This window comes from Sinohyriopsis cumingii, chromosome 3 (genome assembly GCF_028554795.1).
Source record: "Sinohyriopsis cumingii isolate HCF-2022 chromosome 3, ASM2855479v2, whole genome shotgun sequence".
In the NCBI taxonomy this organism is placed as follows: domain Eukaryota; kingdom Metazoa; phylum Mollusca; class Bivalvia; order Unionida; family Unionidae; genus Sinohyriopsis; species Sinohyriopsis cumingii.
The window spans coordinates 8,103,990-8,125,765 of record NC_142963.1 but is presented as its reverse complement, the minus strand read 5'-3'; the positions used below and the strand labels follow the sequence as shown (position 1 = coordinate 8,125,765).

General features: G+C 35.5%; 1 protein-coding gene across 1 annotated transcript; it reads left to right on the top strand.

Annotated features, from left to right (window-relative positions):
- Positions 1-4,074: 4,074 nt before the first annotated feature.
- Positions 4,075-20,382, top strand: LOC149802436 (PHD finger-like domain-containing protein 5A). The gene is made up of 4 exons (XM_089951657.1): positions 4,075-4,205; positions 7,920-7,943; positions 15,275-15,441; positions 19,839-20,382. Exons 1-4 carry the CDS (start codon positions 4,154-4,156, stop codon positions 19,926-19,928), a joined length of 333 nt encoding a protein of 110 aa, XP_089807783.1. The 5' UTR covers positions 4,075-4,153; the 3' UTR covers positions 19,929-20,382.
- The last annotated feature ends 1,394 nt before the right edge of the window (positions 20,383-21,776 follow it).

Below are 21,776 nucleotides of genomic sequence, written 5' to 3'. Positions count from 1 at the left end.
CCGCAAAAATCAAATAGTACATAAATGTGTACAAATTAACTAGTGGCACATACCAAATGGTGCACGCGACTTGAATCCAAAGTAGTAGCAGTAGGATCTTTAAATGTGCGAAATCGCATAGAAAGAGGCCGTTGACTAACAAAGAAAACACATTGTATATGTTAGTTTAATTTCAATTTAAACATATTTTGTATTTCATGAGGTAAATGGGGCTGAGTTTCAAGTTCTCTATGTTAGCTAATGCCAATATCCATCTAAAATAATAAACTTGGAGGGGGAGGGGGGCAATGACAACTAGTATATGGAATGCTAACTTGGGGAGGTTGAGGGCAATAACAACTAGTATATGGAATGCTAACTTGAATGGAATATGCTATTATAATTGTTAAGAAGGTCTCCGAGTTTATTTTTGAAAGAGATGTATTCAGTTCAAGCAAATTTATAATTTGTATCACTGGAACTTGTGGAAGATCCAGAGAGAAACTAGTACAGGTAGCAAATATGTAAATGAAATTATCTTTTTCATTTTCCTACGACAGGTTCTTATGTTACTGTGTTTATGCTCAAATAAACAGTAATAAAAGACAGAGTGAAAACAACAAGCTTTGAAAATTTCACAAATAATTTATTTCCCTGGAAAAACACTGTAAAAAATGAAAAAATAAGATCTTACGGTATTAAGAATCAAATCCAAAAATAATCCAAGAATAATACACGACTTAAATTTTAGAAGTCCTAATAATGAAATGTTCTAATGAATTCAAGTTCGAGTGTCGACGAAGAATCCAAAATGGAAGACGATGACGTATACTGCAGTCAGTATGGTGTGGTGTCGTGTACATTTTTTTTTTTTATTGTTATTATTAATCCATAGTCAATAATATTCCGGTGTTTAAATTTCAGAATAAAATTTAAATATGTTTTTGTCCAATAATTATGATCACTAAAATATTTCCAGGAAAATGAATTAATCTTTTAGAATCCAGATAATTCAGAGAAGAAGAAAAATGTAATTCCCAAACTGGTCACAAATACACACTTTCCAGTGTAAAGAGAATGCCCCAACTGAGAAATATCTCTATAAACAAAGGTTCTACTGTAACTTGAAACGCAAAACAGATTTCCGAATGAGGGTCAACTCTCCAGAACGTTCGAGAAGTATTTACGTCTAAAAGCACGTAGTCCCAGTATGACCTTGACAAAAACCACTCATTTTACTCGAGGAATAAGATAAAAATAAAAGGTTGTTTACTAGTCTCATTGCTTTGTAAGGTCGGGAACTAGGCAGCATAATATACAAAGTTCGGTGTTTACGATTAACTCTAAGGTCAAACTAATTTCTGGAAAATATCAAATTCCTAGTTTAAAAAAATTACATTTTTTTTTACATGTAATGAAATTAAAAATAAAAGATTTTAAAACTTACAAACCATTAAACTAAATCAAATATAAATTAAATCAAATATACGTAACACATGTGATGTAAGTGTACGTTGTAGGAAAACGGTTGGAAGCCGTTTCCGGTGCTTCACGACATGTGCAGAAAACTAACCTCTGTTCGTTTGTACATCCATACCAATTTTAAAAACGAACCGCATCAAGGATATAAAAAAAGGCACAGACTTTGTCATTTAGTTCATCAGTTTGTAATTTATAACCTGAGTGTTGCCAGCAGGGTCCCTAACAATCGCTACTTTTGTTGTTTTTTTAATATTGTATGTACAAATTGGGGACTTTCGTTATAACTGGATATGAAATGCTCTTAAAATAAGTAATAAAAAGGAGTTAAAGACAATAATCTTTGTAAAATGAACAATTAATTTATTTCCCAAGAATACAAAGAGAAAACGAGGAGAGAAAAAAAAACTTACGGTATTGCAAATTAAAATCCCAAAATAATCCCAGAAATACAGACACAAGTCCTAGTAATCTAAAGTCCTTATTAAAATTCAGTAAAACTCCAGACTAAATACAAAAATTGAAGGCGATGACATATCTGTTATAGCTCCTAGTGTGTTGATGTGCCAACAGTCTTTTGTTGAATCACATGGATATAATTCCAGGTCTGATTTCACTATAAATTCCAGTGAATATCTTAATCCAAGAATTTTATCAGAGCGTTTTTTGTATTTCCAGAGAAAATAATCACTTGAATTCAGTAATTTGGTAGCATTTATATCATCGCAATGGATAACCACTCCAGTACTTTTATATGAAGGAAACAATAACTGTATTTGATAATGAATTTTGTAAAAAGTACAGTTTGATTACCTTTGCAACCGTGACAGCTGTGTTCACATAAATGTTAATCTCACTGGTATAATGTTACAGATTTTTTTAAAAAAATGTTGAAAGTGAACTATGATCGGAGGATATACCCAACTAATTTTCCTTACTTCTCATGGTGAATATTCACCATATATGCATTAAATTATGTATGATCGTTTATAAATGTACGTTATTTCTCACCTTTCATTTTTTTTACTTTCTGTTTTTGCTGTATTATTTATACTTTTCGTACTATCAATCAATCCACTCATCCACCAGGGACGTCATGGGGGTGGGGTGGGGCAGGAGGCAAATGCCCCCCCCCCCTCCAGAATTCGCATGTGCTGCAAAATGTAAAATTGATGTTGCCTATGTACGAAATTTAACAAGAACGTCCAGTTCCCCCCACCCCACGCCGAAAAAAGTTGAAATGACGTCCCCGCCATCCACCCACCCACCCATCCATCACATTGAGATTTTGTACACTGCTCCAATGTTTTTAATATATGTACTTATACTTAGCTGATAAACGGGGTTGGGGGGGGGCTATCTTCGGATGATAATCTCTTGACATTTAATATTTTATCGGCATTACCGGTTGTTCAAAGAAAAAAATAGATGCTAACGTATTACTGACTTCTGTGGAACTCAACCGACTTCAAGTATGATAGGCATGAACATAACGGTATTCAGTATTTCTGTCTGATTTAAAAAAAAATATATGAGGCCATTGCAAGGGTGGGTAACTTGTACCATATGTTCTCACTTTAAATAAGGGACCCTATCGATAGTACTAGACATAACATATAGCACGATAAAAGTGTAATCATTTCTGTCAATAACATTGGTGATAAGTATCAGTAAGTTTGAAAACTGGTACAGTGACAGGGAAGAAATATGTGTAGCGAGGAAGCGAGCGCAGTAAACGACTGGGTACCAGGATAATACATGAATAGGTAGTGGACTTTAAAATGAATGTAGTACAGCATTGGTTAGATTTAATCCCATCTTGTCTACTCTCAACTAGTCTACTGCCAACATGTATTTAAATAAATTAAGTTAGCCCGCCAAGTTCATTTCCCATCACAGAACAGTTGTTTCAGGCCCACGAGTTTAATGTTTCTTTTATTTTTATGTTTTGATAACCTTGTACCGAGTAAGCCTGTAACGTGTAAGCTACTGAGTTTAGTTTTCGTTTGCTGCCTGTAAACGTTCACAGTATCGATACACGTGTAAACTATCATGCCTATGGCTGTCCTTGACGCAATAAGTAACCGTTCCAGATAAGCTGATCTATTTCCACATCTTTGCTTGGTAGGACTTTTATGATAATTCTCTTTTTAAAACTATGTATCTATATGATTTTCAAATCGAACGTGACAAGGTTATTTAGGAATAAATTAAGAACTTGACGAAAATTGCATTTAACGTACATTGTACAACATTACTTATCAGTTTGATTTATTGATAATTCTATTAAAAATTATTGCAGACAACATGCTTGTTAACAGAACTTTTGATTAGTTAGGGCTATTTAGAGTTTGTTAGCCACTGCTTAGTTTCGTAGACAATGTAGATCCTTTAGGTTTCCGAAGTATCCAATGCGCGTGCACAGGCAGTGTTCATATTTAATTCACATGTGATATAAATTAACAAATAATTACAAAAACAGAGGTTTGAAAGCGTGGCAACATGTCAGGCACAGGTCGCTTTTAAGGGAAAGCTCTAGTCTAGAACCCACCCCGTCGCAAATAACTGTTGTTAAACCAGTCTATATAGAGTGGGACCAAATGTAGTGTATGGTCCGAGACTGGTTTAGAGAGAAGTGATACCGTACATTTTAGACCAGTACGATAAGATTCAAATTTGTAAACCAGACTCGATCATGGCCAAGCATCATCCAGACTTGATATTTTGTCGCAAACAACCTGGTGTTGGTAAGAAACAGCAAATAAGGGTGGGCGGGCTGGACGTCTATTTTGTTGATGCGATGATTCGTAGAGACCAAAAATAATAGTTTGGTTAAGAATGTAGGACAAGTTTTTCGCATATTGTATTCTACTATACTATTGTCGTTCCAATTTCTTTTACAATAACTAGTTTTCGATACTGTTGTGAAATCGGACGGTTTCTTCTTCTTCCAGTAATGTGCAGGGTTCCTCTGGAACATACTCGCACATGGTGTGAACTATGTACTTGTGATGGGAGGTCCAAGTGTAGCTAAAAACAGGTTAAAAACATACCTGGTCTGGAGCTAAGTAGACCAACAAGTAGGTATCCGCTTTTTCTTTTTCTGACAGCGGAGACCAAAGTTGTAGAGCCGTATTCCATACTGAAGTTTTACGCTGTTTTAACCTTCCCATCAGTTCTTACTATTGGAGGCTCGCTACTAATTAATAAATTTATTTTGAATGACCTTGGTATGTAGCTACGATGTCGTAGCCTCAATTTGATTTGTTGTGGTTGAGGCTACGAACTGATCCCATATCATGTAATGGAGCAAAAAAATTCGTCACTAAAGTCAGAAAAACAAACAGTGTTGAAATCAAATACATAAGTATAATCATACTGTGGAAGAAATTTGGCTTATTTTGAATTTATTAAGCCCTTACGCGATAAAATAAATTGGCATGGTTACTCTAACCTTATCCTGTCCGCCATGACAGATAACGCGAGACTCCCGCCGTGACCCCTTTTCAACGTAAGTCTTGCCAGACCATATTTTGGATTTTCTACGCTATAAAATTATTAATTAAGTGCGAATAATCGCTTCTTGGTGGAATTTAAAAGCTGCCGGTAAACCGTATTTACTTTTAATGCGCAGAATTTCTGACCCAAACGGCACCAAAATTTTACTACGATTTGTTCACATTTCCAAAAAGGCGCCAATGTCCTTATATGGCTCACAAACAAAAGAGGCTGAGAACTGAAGTAATCATTATTTGAAATAATATGGTGGACGATCTAAATGAAAATATCGGCTAAAAAAGGTAAACGAGATTTTACAACTATTTCTACAATGATTTTCGATACTTCCGGTATTAAATAAGAGGACTACTCAATTTATTGGATTACATGCAAGGAATATGTTTAAAGTTTTATTATTAGGCTAAAGAAACGCCGGGTGTGAATCACACCCGGCTTGCTCCATTAACACGTATATGCTCATGTTAGTACCCTGTCCACGAGGTACGAGTAAGGGTACTAATATTAGTACTACTTGGTATGCAGATGGTAACTAAAAACCATCTTTTGTCCCATGGCTTTAAATCCTTCAGAGCATTCACTTCTTAGTAATCATTTCTGTCAGAACAGAACACCTATGTATTCATCTGTTACTTACCTTATTTTTAAATTGCTGATGTATGCGTGGAAAGCAGCATCAGCCCTAGTCCTACATGTAAGACATAGCACATGCTGATTTTGTTTAGGTGCTATGTCTTACTATCCAAATAACTGCCTTGTATAGTGTATTCTGATGTCGTTGACATGAGAATGAGTAATCAGAGTTTTAGGAACATCTCACACACTTGTCAGCCTACATCGACACTCTTCCACTAATTTATGTGTGATTAATATACTTACTGTGCTGTCTTTATCCGGGTGGAATGAGAATATGACACTAGCAAATGGACAAATTTTCACATTCCATTGACATACATTTGAATTTGTTGCAATGCGATGGTAGTATAGGTATGCCGAAGTAACTTCAAGTAGGTTCATGTTAGGGATCTGTTTCTTGAATGAAATGAACCGTTGCTTCCAGTTCCAATAGGTATAATATATTTTTTATTCATTTAGTTAAAGAATAATACTTCAACTTCCCCCAATTTCGGCTTTCATCGCTTCCCAGCCAACTGAAATGTAGTCCAATGAAACTTGAAAACAGGTCATGTCTTTTGTGAGAATTTCAATTTATTAGAGAAAAGACATCAGAGTAAGTAAAGTCTGACTAAAACATTATGACTTTGTAGAAAAGCGTCATTATTTTAGTTGTCAGTTGTGTGAAATATTCCTGAAAATGTGACTTTCGTAACAATGTTAGTCGACATCAAAACACACTACACAGTGTCATTAGTTAGGCTGTAAGACCCTGATGCCCAAAACATAAATATCAGTGTCAGGTATGTAGGACTACATCAACCCAAGGCAAGAACAACATCTGGAAACTTTCTAATGAGGAGTATATCACTAGGAACTGACTAGAAATGGGTGTTCAGGATTTCTGATTTGTCAGATGCACTTGAATGGATTATGCCATCCTTCCTCAGAGGGGAGACACTGGAACCATCACACTTGAACTTTTCACGAAAGAGTATGATTTCTTGCTGGTGCTTGTGTTGCTGATCATATCCCTGACATACCAAATTCTAGACCAATTAGTTGTTTATTGTTTTGTTCTATCAATGGCCATGGCGAAAAACAACTGTACAGCAGCAGATTAAATGGTGAAGCCTTCCCTTGAAAATTCTAGAATGTGAGTGGCTAATTGATCGTTAAACCATTTTCACCATCATCTGTAAAAGTACTCTCATAAAAAAAGTCACATGGGTTATGTAAGCACATTTGCTGACATAAAGACAGTTTATTTTTCAAGTTTCATAATATAGTTATAACAGCTTTTATTCAGTCGTGAGTTTTGAGTGATCTTTAATTGTCATACAAAAATTCCAGACAAAAATAATTGATCGCTGTGGACTTTTACAATGGCAGTTCAGCATTACTCTTTTTCTAGAAAGTTGATATTAGACTGAACTATTACTAGTGAAGGGGGAATCAAAGAAATATCTTTTGTTCAAGAAGCTGTACACATTTTCATTTATCTCCTGTGTGGATGTTCACCTATGAATGGGATAGAGGAGTAACACACAAAAAGTTTTATTCTTAGCTTGTACAAATGACATTTCTTTAAAAAAATAATTTAGCAGGATGTAAATTTAACTAAATTAAATCTGAATTGACAACTGTGTTTCTACTGTCTTTTATGTGTATGAAAGAACATATTTGTATGTGAAAAATAGGTATTATGCATGAATTGAAATGAACTATATGATGTACCATACAGAAAATATATACAAAGTTACATAATTGCCTCCAATTTATTGTACTTGTTTGCCTTTTTTTATCCTGCCGGTGTGCTCCCATGTTGTTTTTTTAAATGACAACATTGTCACATCTCTGTTTGTTTGTAATAGAACTTCTTCCCAACTGTAGGCATGAGCCATCTTGCATCATAGCGTGTGACAAAAACTGTTTTGAATGGGATCACACCACTTGCTTTACTGTGCCTAAAATTGTTAAAGCATGTTATCATTGAATTTGCCATTAAGAATTTGCTCAGAGTGTGTCCATGAGCTATGTGAGTTGCGTCAATGAGGCAATGTATTTTGAATTATTTAAACTGAAGTTTTTCCAAAATTCTAAGATTGTTTGCAATTCCTTTACCAATATACATCAAGTCTTTGGTTCAGGCTTCTCTTGAAATCACTGCCACTTTCTAAAATTAATGCAAGTAGTTGTATCTTACAACAACAAAAAACCATTTATCTTAAGGACATGATATTTTATCATGTTGTGTATTCTGATACATTATTCACATATGAAGGAGCATTTGACAGATATCATCATAAATACTTTTGTGTCTTTTTCAGCCATAGGAAGACTCTGTGAAAAATGTAAGTGTTAAATTCTTAATATTTTTGATATTTTTTATGTTGACTGTCATCCATTCACAAATGCTAGTTATATCCTCCTTTCAAAAAACTTAATTTAGAAAATTTGGCCAGATTTGATAGAAAGCATCTTAACATGAAGTTCTTTAAAATTGTTAAAATTATGCTGATCATTTTCTTTAATTTTTCCTGTAACCTGGCTTGTCATAGAGGTGTCACGGATGACTTTGCGACAAATCTCTCTCCATTTTGCCCTGTTCTCGACTGCTCTTTGGAGCTTCGGTGCTTAAAAATCTGATAGCCTGATGCTGGAGCCCCTGTAATTTCTAATTAGCACCCCTCCTATATTCTATGTGATATGCATGTCCGGCTTGTTGAAAGAAATCTAATATGCTAAGAAAGCTTCAATGCGCTGATGAAATGCTGAAATTGATTTTCAGGTACATTATTAATATGTATGCCCCATACCCTTATGAAGATTATCTACTCATCATACTTCTTTTGAAAGTTGCAAAGCTTGTGTTCAAAGCGAAGTACGTAATTTACGAATGGGGAACAGATTGCCTGGGTTACTTTAACTAGTGCATACATGACTGTAACACGTGTGATTCTAAAATGCCATTTTGGATTTTTGTGTGCTGGAAACCAACCAGAACCAGTTTAGTGGGTACTGGAACTGTTCCAGTAATTGTTGCAACTGGTGCATTGATACGTAACTGGTGCATTGATCCTTAACTGCATAACCAGACTGAGGTTAGCTTTATTACGATTACTTTATTCTTCTGTTCTTGAGAGTTTAGGGCAAATGGCAGATAATTTTTAGAAGTATTTTAAGTAATACAGGGATCAGATGTGGTCATGTTGGCTTTTGAATTGTTGAATCAAAATCAACCATCTTTTGGTGGAGTTGAGATACAAAGGAAAGCCCAACTAAAATGATTTCAGCAAAACCACTTGAGTAAGTATTTTTTACTCTCTTTTTTAACTGCTGTTGTGCTGTTCAAACTGTTTTAAGTTAAAGTTTGATGAAAAATAATTTAGATTTCCTTTGCTTTGGGCTTTATACTTGTGTAATGAAAAACTGATCAAACATTAAACAGCACCTATGTACAATGTTAAAAGTGTAAACAGAAAATATTAAATTAATCTTAATCATCAGATGCTAATGAACATCCACTTATTAAGAAGGACATTGTTAGAGTATTTAAATAATAGCTGACCTCAGCATTGCTTTACACAATTATTTTTTTACATCCAAATAAAGACAAATCAGTTTAATTTGATTTTGTTTTTGGGCTTATGAAATTTGAGTCAGGCTTGTGATTTTTTTAGTCACTAGCCCTGGGCCTGTGTCTAAAAAGGTTTTTCTTTGAGCACTGGACTTTGCCAAGTCCATGCCTGCCCACTCTTTGATGTTATCTTCCCATCTTTTCCTCAGTCTGTCTCATTTTCTCTTTCCTCTCACTGTGACCTCTAGGATTTTCTTTGACAGGCCAGATGAGTGTGACATGTGACCAATATGGTATATCTTAAATTTTGTTCAAACCAGTTATCCACTTGCACTTTGGATTTTAATGCTCACCTCCTCATTAGTGCTTCTGTCAGGGTCCATGTCTCACATGCGTACAGGAATATAGACATGATGCAGAAGATCATAAGCTTGATGTTGCTGTCCTTCCAAATAGGCTTCAGCCTAGCCAGTGCAGTTGTTGTCTGTGCAGTCCTGTAAAGAACCTTAGGTCTTGAAGCTTGTCAGTGTGACCAGCTTCTGTCCATTCACTCTTATAATCTTTTGGGTTTTTGTCATTAGCTTGGTCTTTACAGCTGTGATCTCCATCCCATACCTTAGTGATGCTTAGTTGAGATGGTTCACTAAGGTTCCAGTTCTTGTTCACCTCCTGTGAAGCCATCAATATCATAAGCAAAGTGCAAGTTGGTAATTTTTCAGCCTCCAACACTGACCCTGCCCTCATGGTCTTCCAATGCATCAAACATGATCCTTTCCTGGTAGATGTTGAAGAGAATGGGTGAGAGGAATACAGGTTTTGTATGGTGCTGATTAGTTTTGCAGTTATGTTCATATCTGCATGTTAGCCCACAAGGCTGCATGTAATATCTTGTCGGGAGCTTTCTTGAAGTCACTGAAGACATGTAAGAGGTCCAGTTGATGCTGCAGATATTTTTTCACTTAGGATTCTACGGTTGAACATCTGTTCTACAGTGCTACATCCTGCTCTGAAACCTGCCTGTTCCTCAGCATTGATGCTAGGGGTTTCATTCTGTTGTGAATGATCTTAAGCATAATTTTGCTTGGGTGACTGATGAGGCTGATTGATTGATAGCCCTAACACAGTTGCAGATTTCTTTTCTTAGGGAGAGTGATGATCAGAGACTGGGTTCATGGGGTGGACCATTCTCCTGTTTGCCAGATTTTGCTACAGGTTGTTGGACATATATCAGGGAGGTTCCTCCCACCTGAATAAGTTCTGCTGGTATATTATCTACCCCAGCTGACTGCTCTTTCATTAGTGTCTTTATTGCAGTCTTTACTTCTCCCATGAGGATATTGAAATTAAAATTGAAAAGAGTCTTAAAAATTTAAGGAAATGAGATGCATGTGTTTGTACGAGAACAGCCACAAGTCATGCAAGCTTATGATTGCCTGGCATTGCATCTCCATAGTCTTAAACTAAGTAACAGAAAGAAGAGAAGCCAAGAAGTTTAGTAAAATTCAACAAGCAGTTTATTTCTTTTTCCAATAATGTGCTGGGTTCCTCAGGAACATACTGTATATACTCGCATATAAGCCTGTTCACGTATGAGCTGACCCCCAAACTGAATAGTTATAAAAATCTAAAAGGTGCATGTCCCACATATAAGCCAACCCACAACTCCGAGACATCACAAGATGTACGCAGTAAGTTCTAAATGCATTTATTTTTAGGCAAACTTATATTAACAAAAGTAACAAGTATACTTATCTCGGGGTTGGCATGTATGATTATTAAAAAGAAATGGTATAAACTTGTTTGAAAAGTAGTTTATTTAATTTTCTGTTTTCTTATTGCTTATGCCTCATTTAGATTTGTGTATAACTTTTTCAATCGATGACAAGAATTGAGCATTCTAGTGTTGCTGTAACACTACTTCTCCCTTTTGACTCAGTTATTGTTTGTTTATGCATTATTGCATTGGAAATTTTATATCAGTGCACCAGTAATTACATTTTTATTTTGCCTTGAAATTGTAAATACCTAGCTCAACGCTTGTAATTAAGCTGCTGAACGTTATTTACATAATGGTGCCACCGCATGTACATTGTAGGTTTGAACACATGCTGAATGAAGTACATACCTTGGAGTCTAATCATGGGTACCACTGTGGTAAACTATAATGATATCTCCAAAATACAATAATGAAGTTTCAGAAATAATGCTTTGAAAATTATGCTAAGACCCCCCGATTTCATAATATCTCCCGAAATTTTCAGAGAACTCCAAATTGTTATATTATGTCTTCGATTTTCATTTCTCCCCAGAAAAGTCCAACATAAATAGATATATCGTATGCAATCCATGGAAACCATGTTCTGTTGTAACACCTGTGAATATTGGTGTGATGAAATAATTACTTTATATGAAAGAATTCACTTCTTCACTAAATAGAATGCTAAATTTAAACATTATTCAGTAAATTATATTTTTTTACCTCTACAACAATACAGATTTCAGAAAATAAACCACAACAATAAAATTGTCAACAATTAATGTCAAAACCAAGATTGATCACTATGAATCTATAACTCCATATGCTATAGCGCCATTCCTACCAAAGAAACTTACACAAGTGAACACCTGGCAGTTTATACCATATATACAAACATTAATTACTATCACTAAATTAAAAGAAGGAATGAAAATACATACCATGCAGCATATATGTTCTCAAAAAATAATTCAGAGTACATTTTTTATAGTAAATAGTACTAAATGCCTTACGAGCTGACAATAAGGAAATAAGATTGGATATACAATGAGAGGGGAAATAGTTGCCACATATACGGTATTGTGAGGCTGCCTATTTGGGTAGCTTTAGTTCAACAGAATTGGGAATCTTTTATTTGCCAATCAATTGCTGGTGCTTGCATAATGCACAGTAGTGTAGAACATGGTTTCTTTGAATTATGGTGGAGGGTTAATCGTTTTCACAAAGTAGTTGTGTTAACCTTTAGCTTTTGTGTAGTTTGGCCACAGCTGACCAGAATATGAAAACAGGGCACATTCTTGGTGAAACTAAGGTGCATCTCAGGAAGAAATGTGAGGTCCATTGCAAATTTCATGCACATTGGACCCTGACGATCAGTCAGTATTTAGTGAAAACTAGGCTTTGAAATGCCACGAAAAACCTCCTGATTTTAGGTCCCAATCTTCCTATTTTGTTACTCAGTCTCCCTACTTGGCTTTTGAAAAGTTGACAGGTATGCCTTACACTTTGTTTTACAAACCTATGGAAATCGCACTAATATTATGGAATGAAAGGCAATTACACATCCATGGACTGGTTTAGTTGCCTGTCAAAATTCCCTCTTAACACAAGCCCATTTCAAGGTTTTAATGATTAACTGGCCTGTATTATGTGCCTTGTATAATTAAATGTGCGTGCCTTTTCATAAATATTACCTCAGTTTGTAGGATCACTTATATCAGTGAAAATAAGTAACATGTGAGCGCGGGATTCAGCATAAATTAAACAGCTATGCTGGAGAAATCAGAAAATATGCACATGCAAATAATAACAAAATCAATCACGGTACTTTATAACAGTTTAAAAATTGTCAGGACACCAAAAATGATTTTTTTTTACATGCATATGTCTTAAGATATGAAAAAATCATTTTTTCATGTCCCAAGATTTATAGCCATCATTAGAGTAGTTAACAAAAAGACTTAAAAACTGTTGAGTTTAGACATTGGCCTGCAGATAAGCCTACCCCTACCTTCTTCCAGTCCTTTATTTTTCCTAAATTATATGCCTTATACGCAAGTATATACAGTACTCGCACATGGTGTGAACTATGTACTTGTGATGGGAGGTCCAAGTACAGCTAAACACAGGTTAAAAACATTGCTGATCTCGAACTAAGCGATCCCCATGCCTACCCCTGCTCTGAAAGCATTGATGGAATTGGCGTTGACTAGGGTGACTAATAGGGAGTAATACAGGCGGATTCCTGATGGGAAGAAGGAGTCTTTGTATGTGTTGACTCTGGTGAAGGGGACAAGAAATCTGCATGAATGTCCTCTAGTGTATGATCCAGTCTTTTGGAGGTATGGTGCTGCTGGCACGTCATCTAACTGGTGTACATACTGGTACATCATAAAAGCTTTTGCTTCTTTGCATCAAGCTTGACGTTCTTCCCATCCCAGTTCTTGGAGGGTGGTAAAGACACAACTGGTCCATCGATAATCACCAATAGTAAACAGTGCTGCCCTTCGCTGTACTGCTTCAAGTTGTGGCAATGTTTGTTTTGGTAGATGGGTCCCAAACAGTTGATGCATACACCAACTGTTGGCGTACTAAGATATTATAGCACATAGCCTTTACTTGTTCAGGGTATGTATACAGATTTCTATGAAGGAATGCTATTTATGTTATTTGCCTTCTTTGCAACAGACCACTCTGGTGGCCTAGTGGTTAGAACATCCGCCTCAGATGCGGGAGGAACTGGGTTCAATCCCTGGCCAAGTCATACCAAAGACTTGCAAAAATGGTACTAACAGCAGCCTCGCTTGGCGCTTAGTATTAAGAGGTTAGTGTTAGGACTGGACAGCCAGGTGTCAGGATAATGTGACTGGGTGGGCATGATGCCCCAGTGCTAGAACATCACTACAAACTGTCACACTACAGACATTGTAGCAATATGGCTGAAAAATTGTTAAAGCTACGTTCAGAATCCAAATCACACACACAGAGTCACTGTAGCTATTCCATGATACGGTTAATATTGAAGGTGACTCCCAAATATTTGGATATCATAGTCGTTTTTTGACCATGGATGGTGTATATGGCTGGGATGATTCATCTCTTGTTGGTGATTCAGATGACCTCATTTGTCAGGGTTGAACTCCATTTGCCATTTTTTTTCTATCGTTGTAGTTGGTCTAAATCTACTTGTAACAGTTCTGCAACCTGGTCTGAGTCAGTTACTATGTACAGCAAGCTGTGATCAGCATAAAGGCTAACTTGGGAATCGACTCTCAATGGCAGATCTTTGATTTAGAGCAAGAATTGTAGCAGAGGACCCATGACTCTTTGTTGCGGAACGCCTGAAGTGACGTGGGCTGATGAAGATTTCTGGTCTTCTAGCTCAACCTGTTGGTTTCTTCCATCTAAGAAGCTGTTTATCCACTCAAGGGTCTTACCCTGGACACCACAGTCCATAGAATACAAAGTGAAACTCAAAATACACATTATTGTGAATTAAATACCTAATAATCACTATCACAAGCCCAAAGGAGCCATGTTCTGAAGTTGCATCCACAACTTCTCTCACATATCATGGGAGCTAGTTACTGGATGTTTTCCAGATAAACTATGTACATGCATTTAAAGCAGATTCATTCATTCATCACTATGATTTATACACAAAAGTAATCCTAATATGAATAATCAGAAATACATGTATATAAGACTATCAAGCTGAACTTAATTAATGATGATTAGTTAATTAATGACACTCAATCTTCATTTAGGTTTAATGCTGACATGTTTAATTTTTACAGTTAAAACTATCTCATCAGAGTAAAAATTTACCACTCACTAATCCAGTTAGACTACAGTGACTTAGAAAAAGATAATTTTAAAAACATATACTTTAATAAAAATAGAGGTAAATGTCTTATTTTGATCTATAGGAAAAGCACATAACTTTCAAAACACCTTGATAATCCCTGCATGCAGTTAGGCATTGCACTGCTGGGAGTTCCACGATGAGATTAGTGTTTATTAGACACCTGTTTTAATATAAGTGTATGTGTTGACTTACATTGCTTGTAAAGGTCTTAATGGGTGTACAAAGTCTTTTATAAAGTACATTTTACTAGATATTTCAATAAAATCTCCTAGGAATCTTATCACAATATGCTGCATCCAAGGGACCATGGGTGAAAAACATGTGTATTGTTGTGTCAAGGACCTGGGCCTTTGGCTTTAAGGAAATCCCTGCAGGTATTATTTGAAATATAATTGGTGTGTATAGTCTAATATAAATTTATGACTGGTGTCTGATGCAAGATGTGTTTGAGAGGTGTCTGATGTAATCATTCTTCTTTTAGGTGATGGTAAATGTGTAATTTGCGACTCGTATGTGCGTCCCTGCACATTGGTGCGGATATGTGATGAGTGCAACTATGGGTCATACCAGGGGCGTTGTGTGATCTGTGGAGGACCTGGGGTGTCAGATGCTTACTACTGCAAGGAGTGCACTATCATGGAGAAAGATGTAAGTTCATGTTTGTCATGCACTATCATGGAGGAAGATTTAAGTTCATGTTTGCCATGCAATATCATGGAGAAAGATGTAAGTTCACATTTGCCATGCACTATCATGGAGAAAGATGTAAGTTCACATTTGCCATGCACTATCATGGAGAAAGATGTAAGTTCATGTTTGCTATGCACTATCATGGAGAAAGATGTAAGTTCACATTTGCTATGCACTATCATGGAGAAAAATGTAAGTTCACATTTGCCATGCACTATCATGGAGAAAGATGTAAGTTCATGTTTGCTATGCACTATCATGGAGAAAGATGTAAGTTCACATTTGCCATGCACTATCATGGAGAAAGATGTAAGTTCATGTTTGCTATGCACTATCATGGAGAAAGATGTAAGTTCACATCTGCTATGCACTATCATGGAGAAAAATGTAAGTTCACATTTGCCATGCACTATCATGGAGAAAGATGTAAGTTCATGTTTGCTATGCACTATCATGGAGAAAGATGTAAGTTCACATTTGCCATGCACTATCATGGAGAAAGATGTAAGTTCACATTTGCTATGCACTATCATGGAGAAAGATGTAAGTTCACATTTGCCATGCACTATCATGGAGAAAGATGTAAGTTCATGTTTGCTATGCATTATCATGGAGAAAGATGTAAGTTCACATTTGCCATGCACTATCATGGAGAAAAATGTAAGTTCACATTTGCCATGCACTATCATGGAGAAAGATGTAAGTTCATGTTTGTCATGCACTATCATGGAGGAAGATTTAAGTTCATGTTTGCCATGCAATATCATGGAGAAAGATGTAAGTTCACATTTGCCATGCACTATCATGGAGAAAGATGTAAGTTCATGTTTGTCATGCACTATCATGGAGGAAGATTTAAGTTCATGTTTGCCATGCAATATCATGGAGAAAGATGTAAGTTCACATTTGCCATGCACTATCATGGAGAAAGATGTAAGTTCACATTTGCCATGCACTATCATGGAGAAAAATGTAAGTTCACATTTGCCATGCACTATCATGGAGAAAGATGTAAGTTCATGTTTGCTGTGCACTATCATGGAGAAAGATGTAAGTTCACATTTGCCATGCACTATCATGGAGAAAAATGTAAGTTCACATTTGCCATGCACTATCATGGAGAAAGATGTAAGTTCATGTTTGTCATGCACTATCATGGAGGAAGATTTAAGTTCATGTTTGCCATGCAATATCATGGAGAAAGATTAAGTTCACATTTGCCATGCACTATCATTGAGAAAGATGTAAGTTCATGTTTGCCATGCACTGTCATTGAGAAAGATGTAAGTTCATGTTTGCCATGCACTGTCATTGAGAAAGATGTAAGTTCATGTTTGCCATGCACTGTCATTGAGAAAGATGTAAGTTCATGTTTGCCATGCACTATCATGGAGAAAGATGTAAGTTCACATTTGCCATGCAATATCATGGAGAAAGATGTAAGTTCATGTTTGCCATGCACTATCATGGAGAAAGATGTAAGTTCACATTTGCCATGCACTATCATGGAGAAAGATGTAAGTTCATGTTTGCCATGCACTATCATGGAGAAAGATGTAAGTTCACATTTGCCATGCACTATCATTGAGAAAGATGTAAGTTCATGTTTGCCATGCACTATCATGGAGAAAGATGTAAGTTCACATTTGCCATGCACTATCATGGAGAAAGATGTAAGTTCATGTTTGCCATGCACTATCGTGGAGAAAGATGTAAGTTCACATTTGCCATGCACTATCATGGAGAATGATGTAAGTTCTCGTTTGCATGCACTATCATGTAAGTTCAAGTTTGCCATGTACATGACAACATTTTTAAATTCAACACTTAGGACAGCATTTCTTGATGGTTTTATAAAGGTGGCCAGTATTAAGAAGCATTATAATATTAGATGGAACATGCTATATGGAAGGTCTGGACAGGAAGACATGTTATAGTGGGACTGGTTAAAGTACAGGCTGCAGAGAAAGCCACATAAAGGGGGAGGGGGCTGGTTAACTCATGAAGACTTGGAACTCATTTTCATTTTCACTTTAAATGGAGGAAAAAATAAAGTCTTCTATTACGCCTGGATCAGAAAGATTTTTTGGATTACTATTAGGCTATCACTTGAGCAAATGGGTGAAATCTGACTTTTGGGGTGTGTTTTATTTTGCTGATTGAATGCATGATTTTGCCTTTTTGTCCCCTTTTACTGCAGAATCCGGTATTCCCCTATGATTAGGAAAAGTGTGATCATGATGGTAATCATGTTTGTTTTAGATCCAACATAGGAAGTCTTAAATACAGACATAAATTCCAGTCCTGGAAGAGCAATGTTTTGATTATAGCAAAATGAGTATCATAATTGATTTTTCTTTTCAAATTTACTTTTTCAATGTGGTTAATATGTCTGTACATTACATGGCTCATTGTAAAGCTACATTCTTTTTCTTTTGTCTAATACCACCTGCATAGGTCTATGATAACGTTATAGGCATTGGAAGAAAGGTTCTACCTCATGACGCAAAATTATGTCTATTAGCCTTAATAACAGTAATAATAAGAAGAAAAAGAAGAAGGACTCATTACAGTGCATAGTCTTTAAAAGCTCTTTGAAGTATTACTTACTATTTAAGGACAGATAGACAGGATTACAAAAACAAAGACCAGAATTACAAGCAAAGGCATTTGAAAAATAATGGTAGGGAAACATTACTTAACTACTCATGCAGTGAGAGTTTTAGATAACTCTTGAATGAAATCAGTCTCTAAGTTCCAGAGGCAGTTTGTTCCAGGTAGCTCAGCCCTGGTATGGAAAAAAATGATTTCCATATTGGACTTGGTTTTGATACCCCAAAGAACATTGTTCATATGACTTCGTTTTAACAGTTTGAATAATGAGAATACAAAATGTCATAAGCAAATAAATAAGTAAGTAATTTAAACTTTAGTGCCATTGAAACTGCTACTTCAACTTGTCATGGCCAGCTCATTTTCATTTTCACTTAAAATGAGTGTAGAAGAGAAAATCTTATTGTTGTTTCCAAATGAATTCAAGCATATCTGAAGTAGATAGAATTTCATATCAGTAGTTCGTTGGATATGTAGGACAAAGTTATTTTGGATTGGCTGTTAGGTTCATGTACTTGCATGTTTATGTGCTGATTACACCCTTGATTTGTTACTTTGTTACTAATTGTCTCCAGCTATACCAGATCCCAATATTACCCTAAGAATTGCAATGATTTGTGTGTCACTGAAAATTTTATCAGGTCTTCTTCAGATACAACAAGAGGAAGTTTTATGTGTATTTAATTGACCTTTGTCCATGATTGAGGGTTTTTGATAGAGCAAATGGCTCTAGATTTTGTTTTTGAAGAAAATCATGCCATATTATTGCATTTACTTCCTAGAAATGTTAAATTTGATATTAAATGATGTGGAAAGTAAGGAAGTTCCATTGTAAATATTTCGATATACACCACGGCACTTTCTCTTTATGAAGTTTGTATTCCCAAACCATTTCACTTCAAAAGAATGGGGTCACATTGCATTTAATTTTAAGTTGGCATGGTAACATTTGTTGTAAGCATGTTGAGATATAAATAAAACTTCCAAGATGTACATCACTTTTATATTAATACATGTATTACACTGAACCATTAAGCAGGGAAATTAGCAGCATAAAAATGTCCAGAATGTTTGACATGTGTATCAATACGAAGTTCATGCACAAGAAGAATTAATATACATTCAAGCATGCATGCACCTGGCCGAGCCTGGGTACACACACATACATATGGACACATGAGTCGAGGGACATTAAGATTTTTTAAAAGATAAGGAGTATTTTCTACCAGTGGTGAGGCCCACAATCAAACTCTGTTTATAATTTAATTTTGAAAAAAATATGGAGCAGTTACGCCTGAGGTTGACTGTCTCATCAGATTTGGATGATTCACAAACACATATATAAGACACATACATTTTAAGTTATAAGATAAAAGATGACAGAAGGTATAGGTATATAACATTCAAAATCCAACAACTGAACACTGGCAAGAATGTGAAAGAAAGACTTGAAGGCTCTGATCCCTCCAGATTTTTTTCTGTTTCTGTCTTGTATGTCAACTTATTGGTGTTTTAATGCAAATGGAAGCTCCCTATATAAACAAGCAAACATACTTTTTTGTTTGATAAACCATGGCTTTAACTGGCATAGAAATACCTTCTGTGCCTTCCCATCCATACACCAAAAAAAAGGTTATTAGCTTGTCTTTCACACCTGACACATTTGAAAATAATTAAAATACATGTCGATTTAGAGTTTATTGTGGATGAGAAGTCTCAGTCTTTATTTTATTTTTTTTCAGAGGGATGGATGCCCAAAAATTGTTAACCTGGGAAGTGCAAAGACAGACTTATTTTATGAAAGAAAAAAGTATGGTTTTAAGAAAAGATGAAATTCATGTGTAGATAATCTTTGGTAGCAATAATATCATCATTAATATCATTTTTGTGAATACTATTTCATACTTGGTTTGTTTTAATATAACCGCTATTTCATCCATGTTTTTGATTCCTTGGTGTTTAATGTTAATGTTGGCAAAAGGTATCTTGTTACGACTTTCAACGACCCATGGGGAAAAAATAAGATACCATTACAAGAAATAAGATTAAAATGGAGAAAGTTTGAACAGCTAGCTGTAATAGAAATTCCTTGTAAGATCTTTTATCATTAATTAAAAGATTGTGTATATATATTAATCATTGCATATATGCAAGCACAAAGGTATATATATTTGGGTGTTTTAAAGTTTAGGTAAAATAGCAGTTTTTATGGAAACAATGTAAATACTAAAAATAAAGAAGAACAAGAAAATGATACTTATTTTAGAATAAATAGCAAATACTGCAGTCTGTATTGTGGTTTATTTTTTCTATGTTTGGTTAACAATTTGTTTGATTGTTTAAAATGAACTTTGTCGAAATTAGGATGATTAAAATACAAGAAAAAGATCACTTGTCAATCTGATACAACCACACAATAAACTTCTGAAAAAAAATCATTGTGTTTAGTTTTTTAATACAACTTTGTAGAGTATTTGTATGTGTGTATGTATATTTCTGTCTGCTGAACACCATTTGTCAGCACGATAGGCATTACATAGTGGCATGGTGGAGGAAGAACCTGGACAAACATCAGGAAGAACTATCGACACACAGGAAGCTAATGGCAAGCATTCTCACATACCTTTATAGTCTGATCCTGAGACATGAACCCACTCAGACAGAAGTGAGACTGCAGCGAATGATAAAGGCAAGCACTTTAGGCCACTCGGCCACCCAGGGCCCTGTATATGTGTGTGTGTATGTATGTATGCATCTGTGTATGATTGTAGGTATGTGTGTGTGTATATGTATGGATGTATGTATGTATGTTAAAATTTGAAAGCATTTCATAAGCAACCTTTGCAGCTACAATCCTTTCATTCTTTGCTTGTTTAATCCCCTCAAAACCTTTTATTTGTACACTCGAGCCTTCACTTTACTTCTCACTACTTTGTTATGGACATAAAGGCAAAAAGATTTTTGCTTAACTCATCTCATCATTAGGTTAGTTAAATTATTGAAATTTGATTAGTACCCAAACCAATCAGAATCAGCAAAACACTTCTGTCATCCAATGAAATTCATCGTCTTTCATTTCTTTTGTGTATGTACAACAACTGCACTATGTTTGTAAGTCATCTTTATGAACACTCTGTTTAGAAAGACAGCTTGGTGAACACTTAAGTTTGATAAATCCACATTAACAACAGCACTAATATTTAGTAAATCTTATTGAACACTGTTTAATAACTCAGGTTCTGGAAATTGTCTTGAAAGTCAGCTGGGTGAACTTAGTAAGTCAGCTTGATTACAGTTTAGTAAGCCAGTTTGATGAACACTGTTTAATAAGTCAACTTGATTACAGTTTAATAAGCCAGCTTGATGAACACTGTTTAATAAGCCAGCTTGATGAACACTGTTTAGTAAGTCATTTGGTGAACACTGTTTAGTAAGTCAACTTGGTGAACACTGCTCTGTACGTAAGTCATTGGTGAACATTGCTTGGTAAGTCAGCTTGATGAATACTGTTTAGTAAGTCATATTGGTGAACACTGTTAAGTAATTCAGCTCGGTGAACACTGTTTAGTAAGCCAGTTGGATGAACATTGTTTGGTAAGCCAGTTGGATGAACATTGTTTAGCAAGTCAGTTCAATGAACACTATTTAGCAAGTTAGCTTGATGACCACTGTTTTGTAAG

Coding starts and splice junctions, on each gene's coding strand:
- LOC149802436 (XM_089951657.1), top strand. CDS start 4,154: ATGGCCAAGCATCATCCAGACTTGATATTTTGTCGCAAACAACCTGGT. Junction 4,206..7,919: donor TCGCAAACAACCTGGTGTTG/GTAAGAAACAGC, acceptor TGTCTTTTTCAG/CCATAGGAAGACTCTGTGAA. Junction 7,944..15,274: donor AGGAAGACTCTGTGAAAAAT/GTAAGTGTTAAA, acceptor TTCTTCTTTTAG/GTGATGGTAAATGTGTAATT.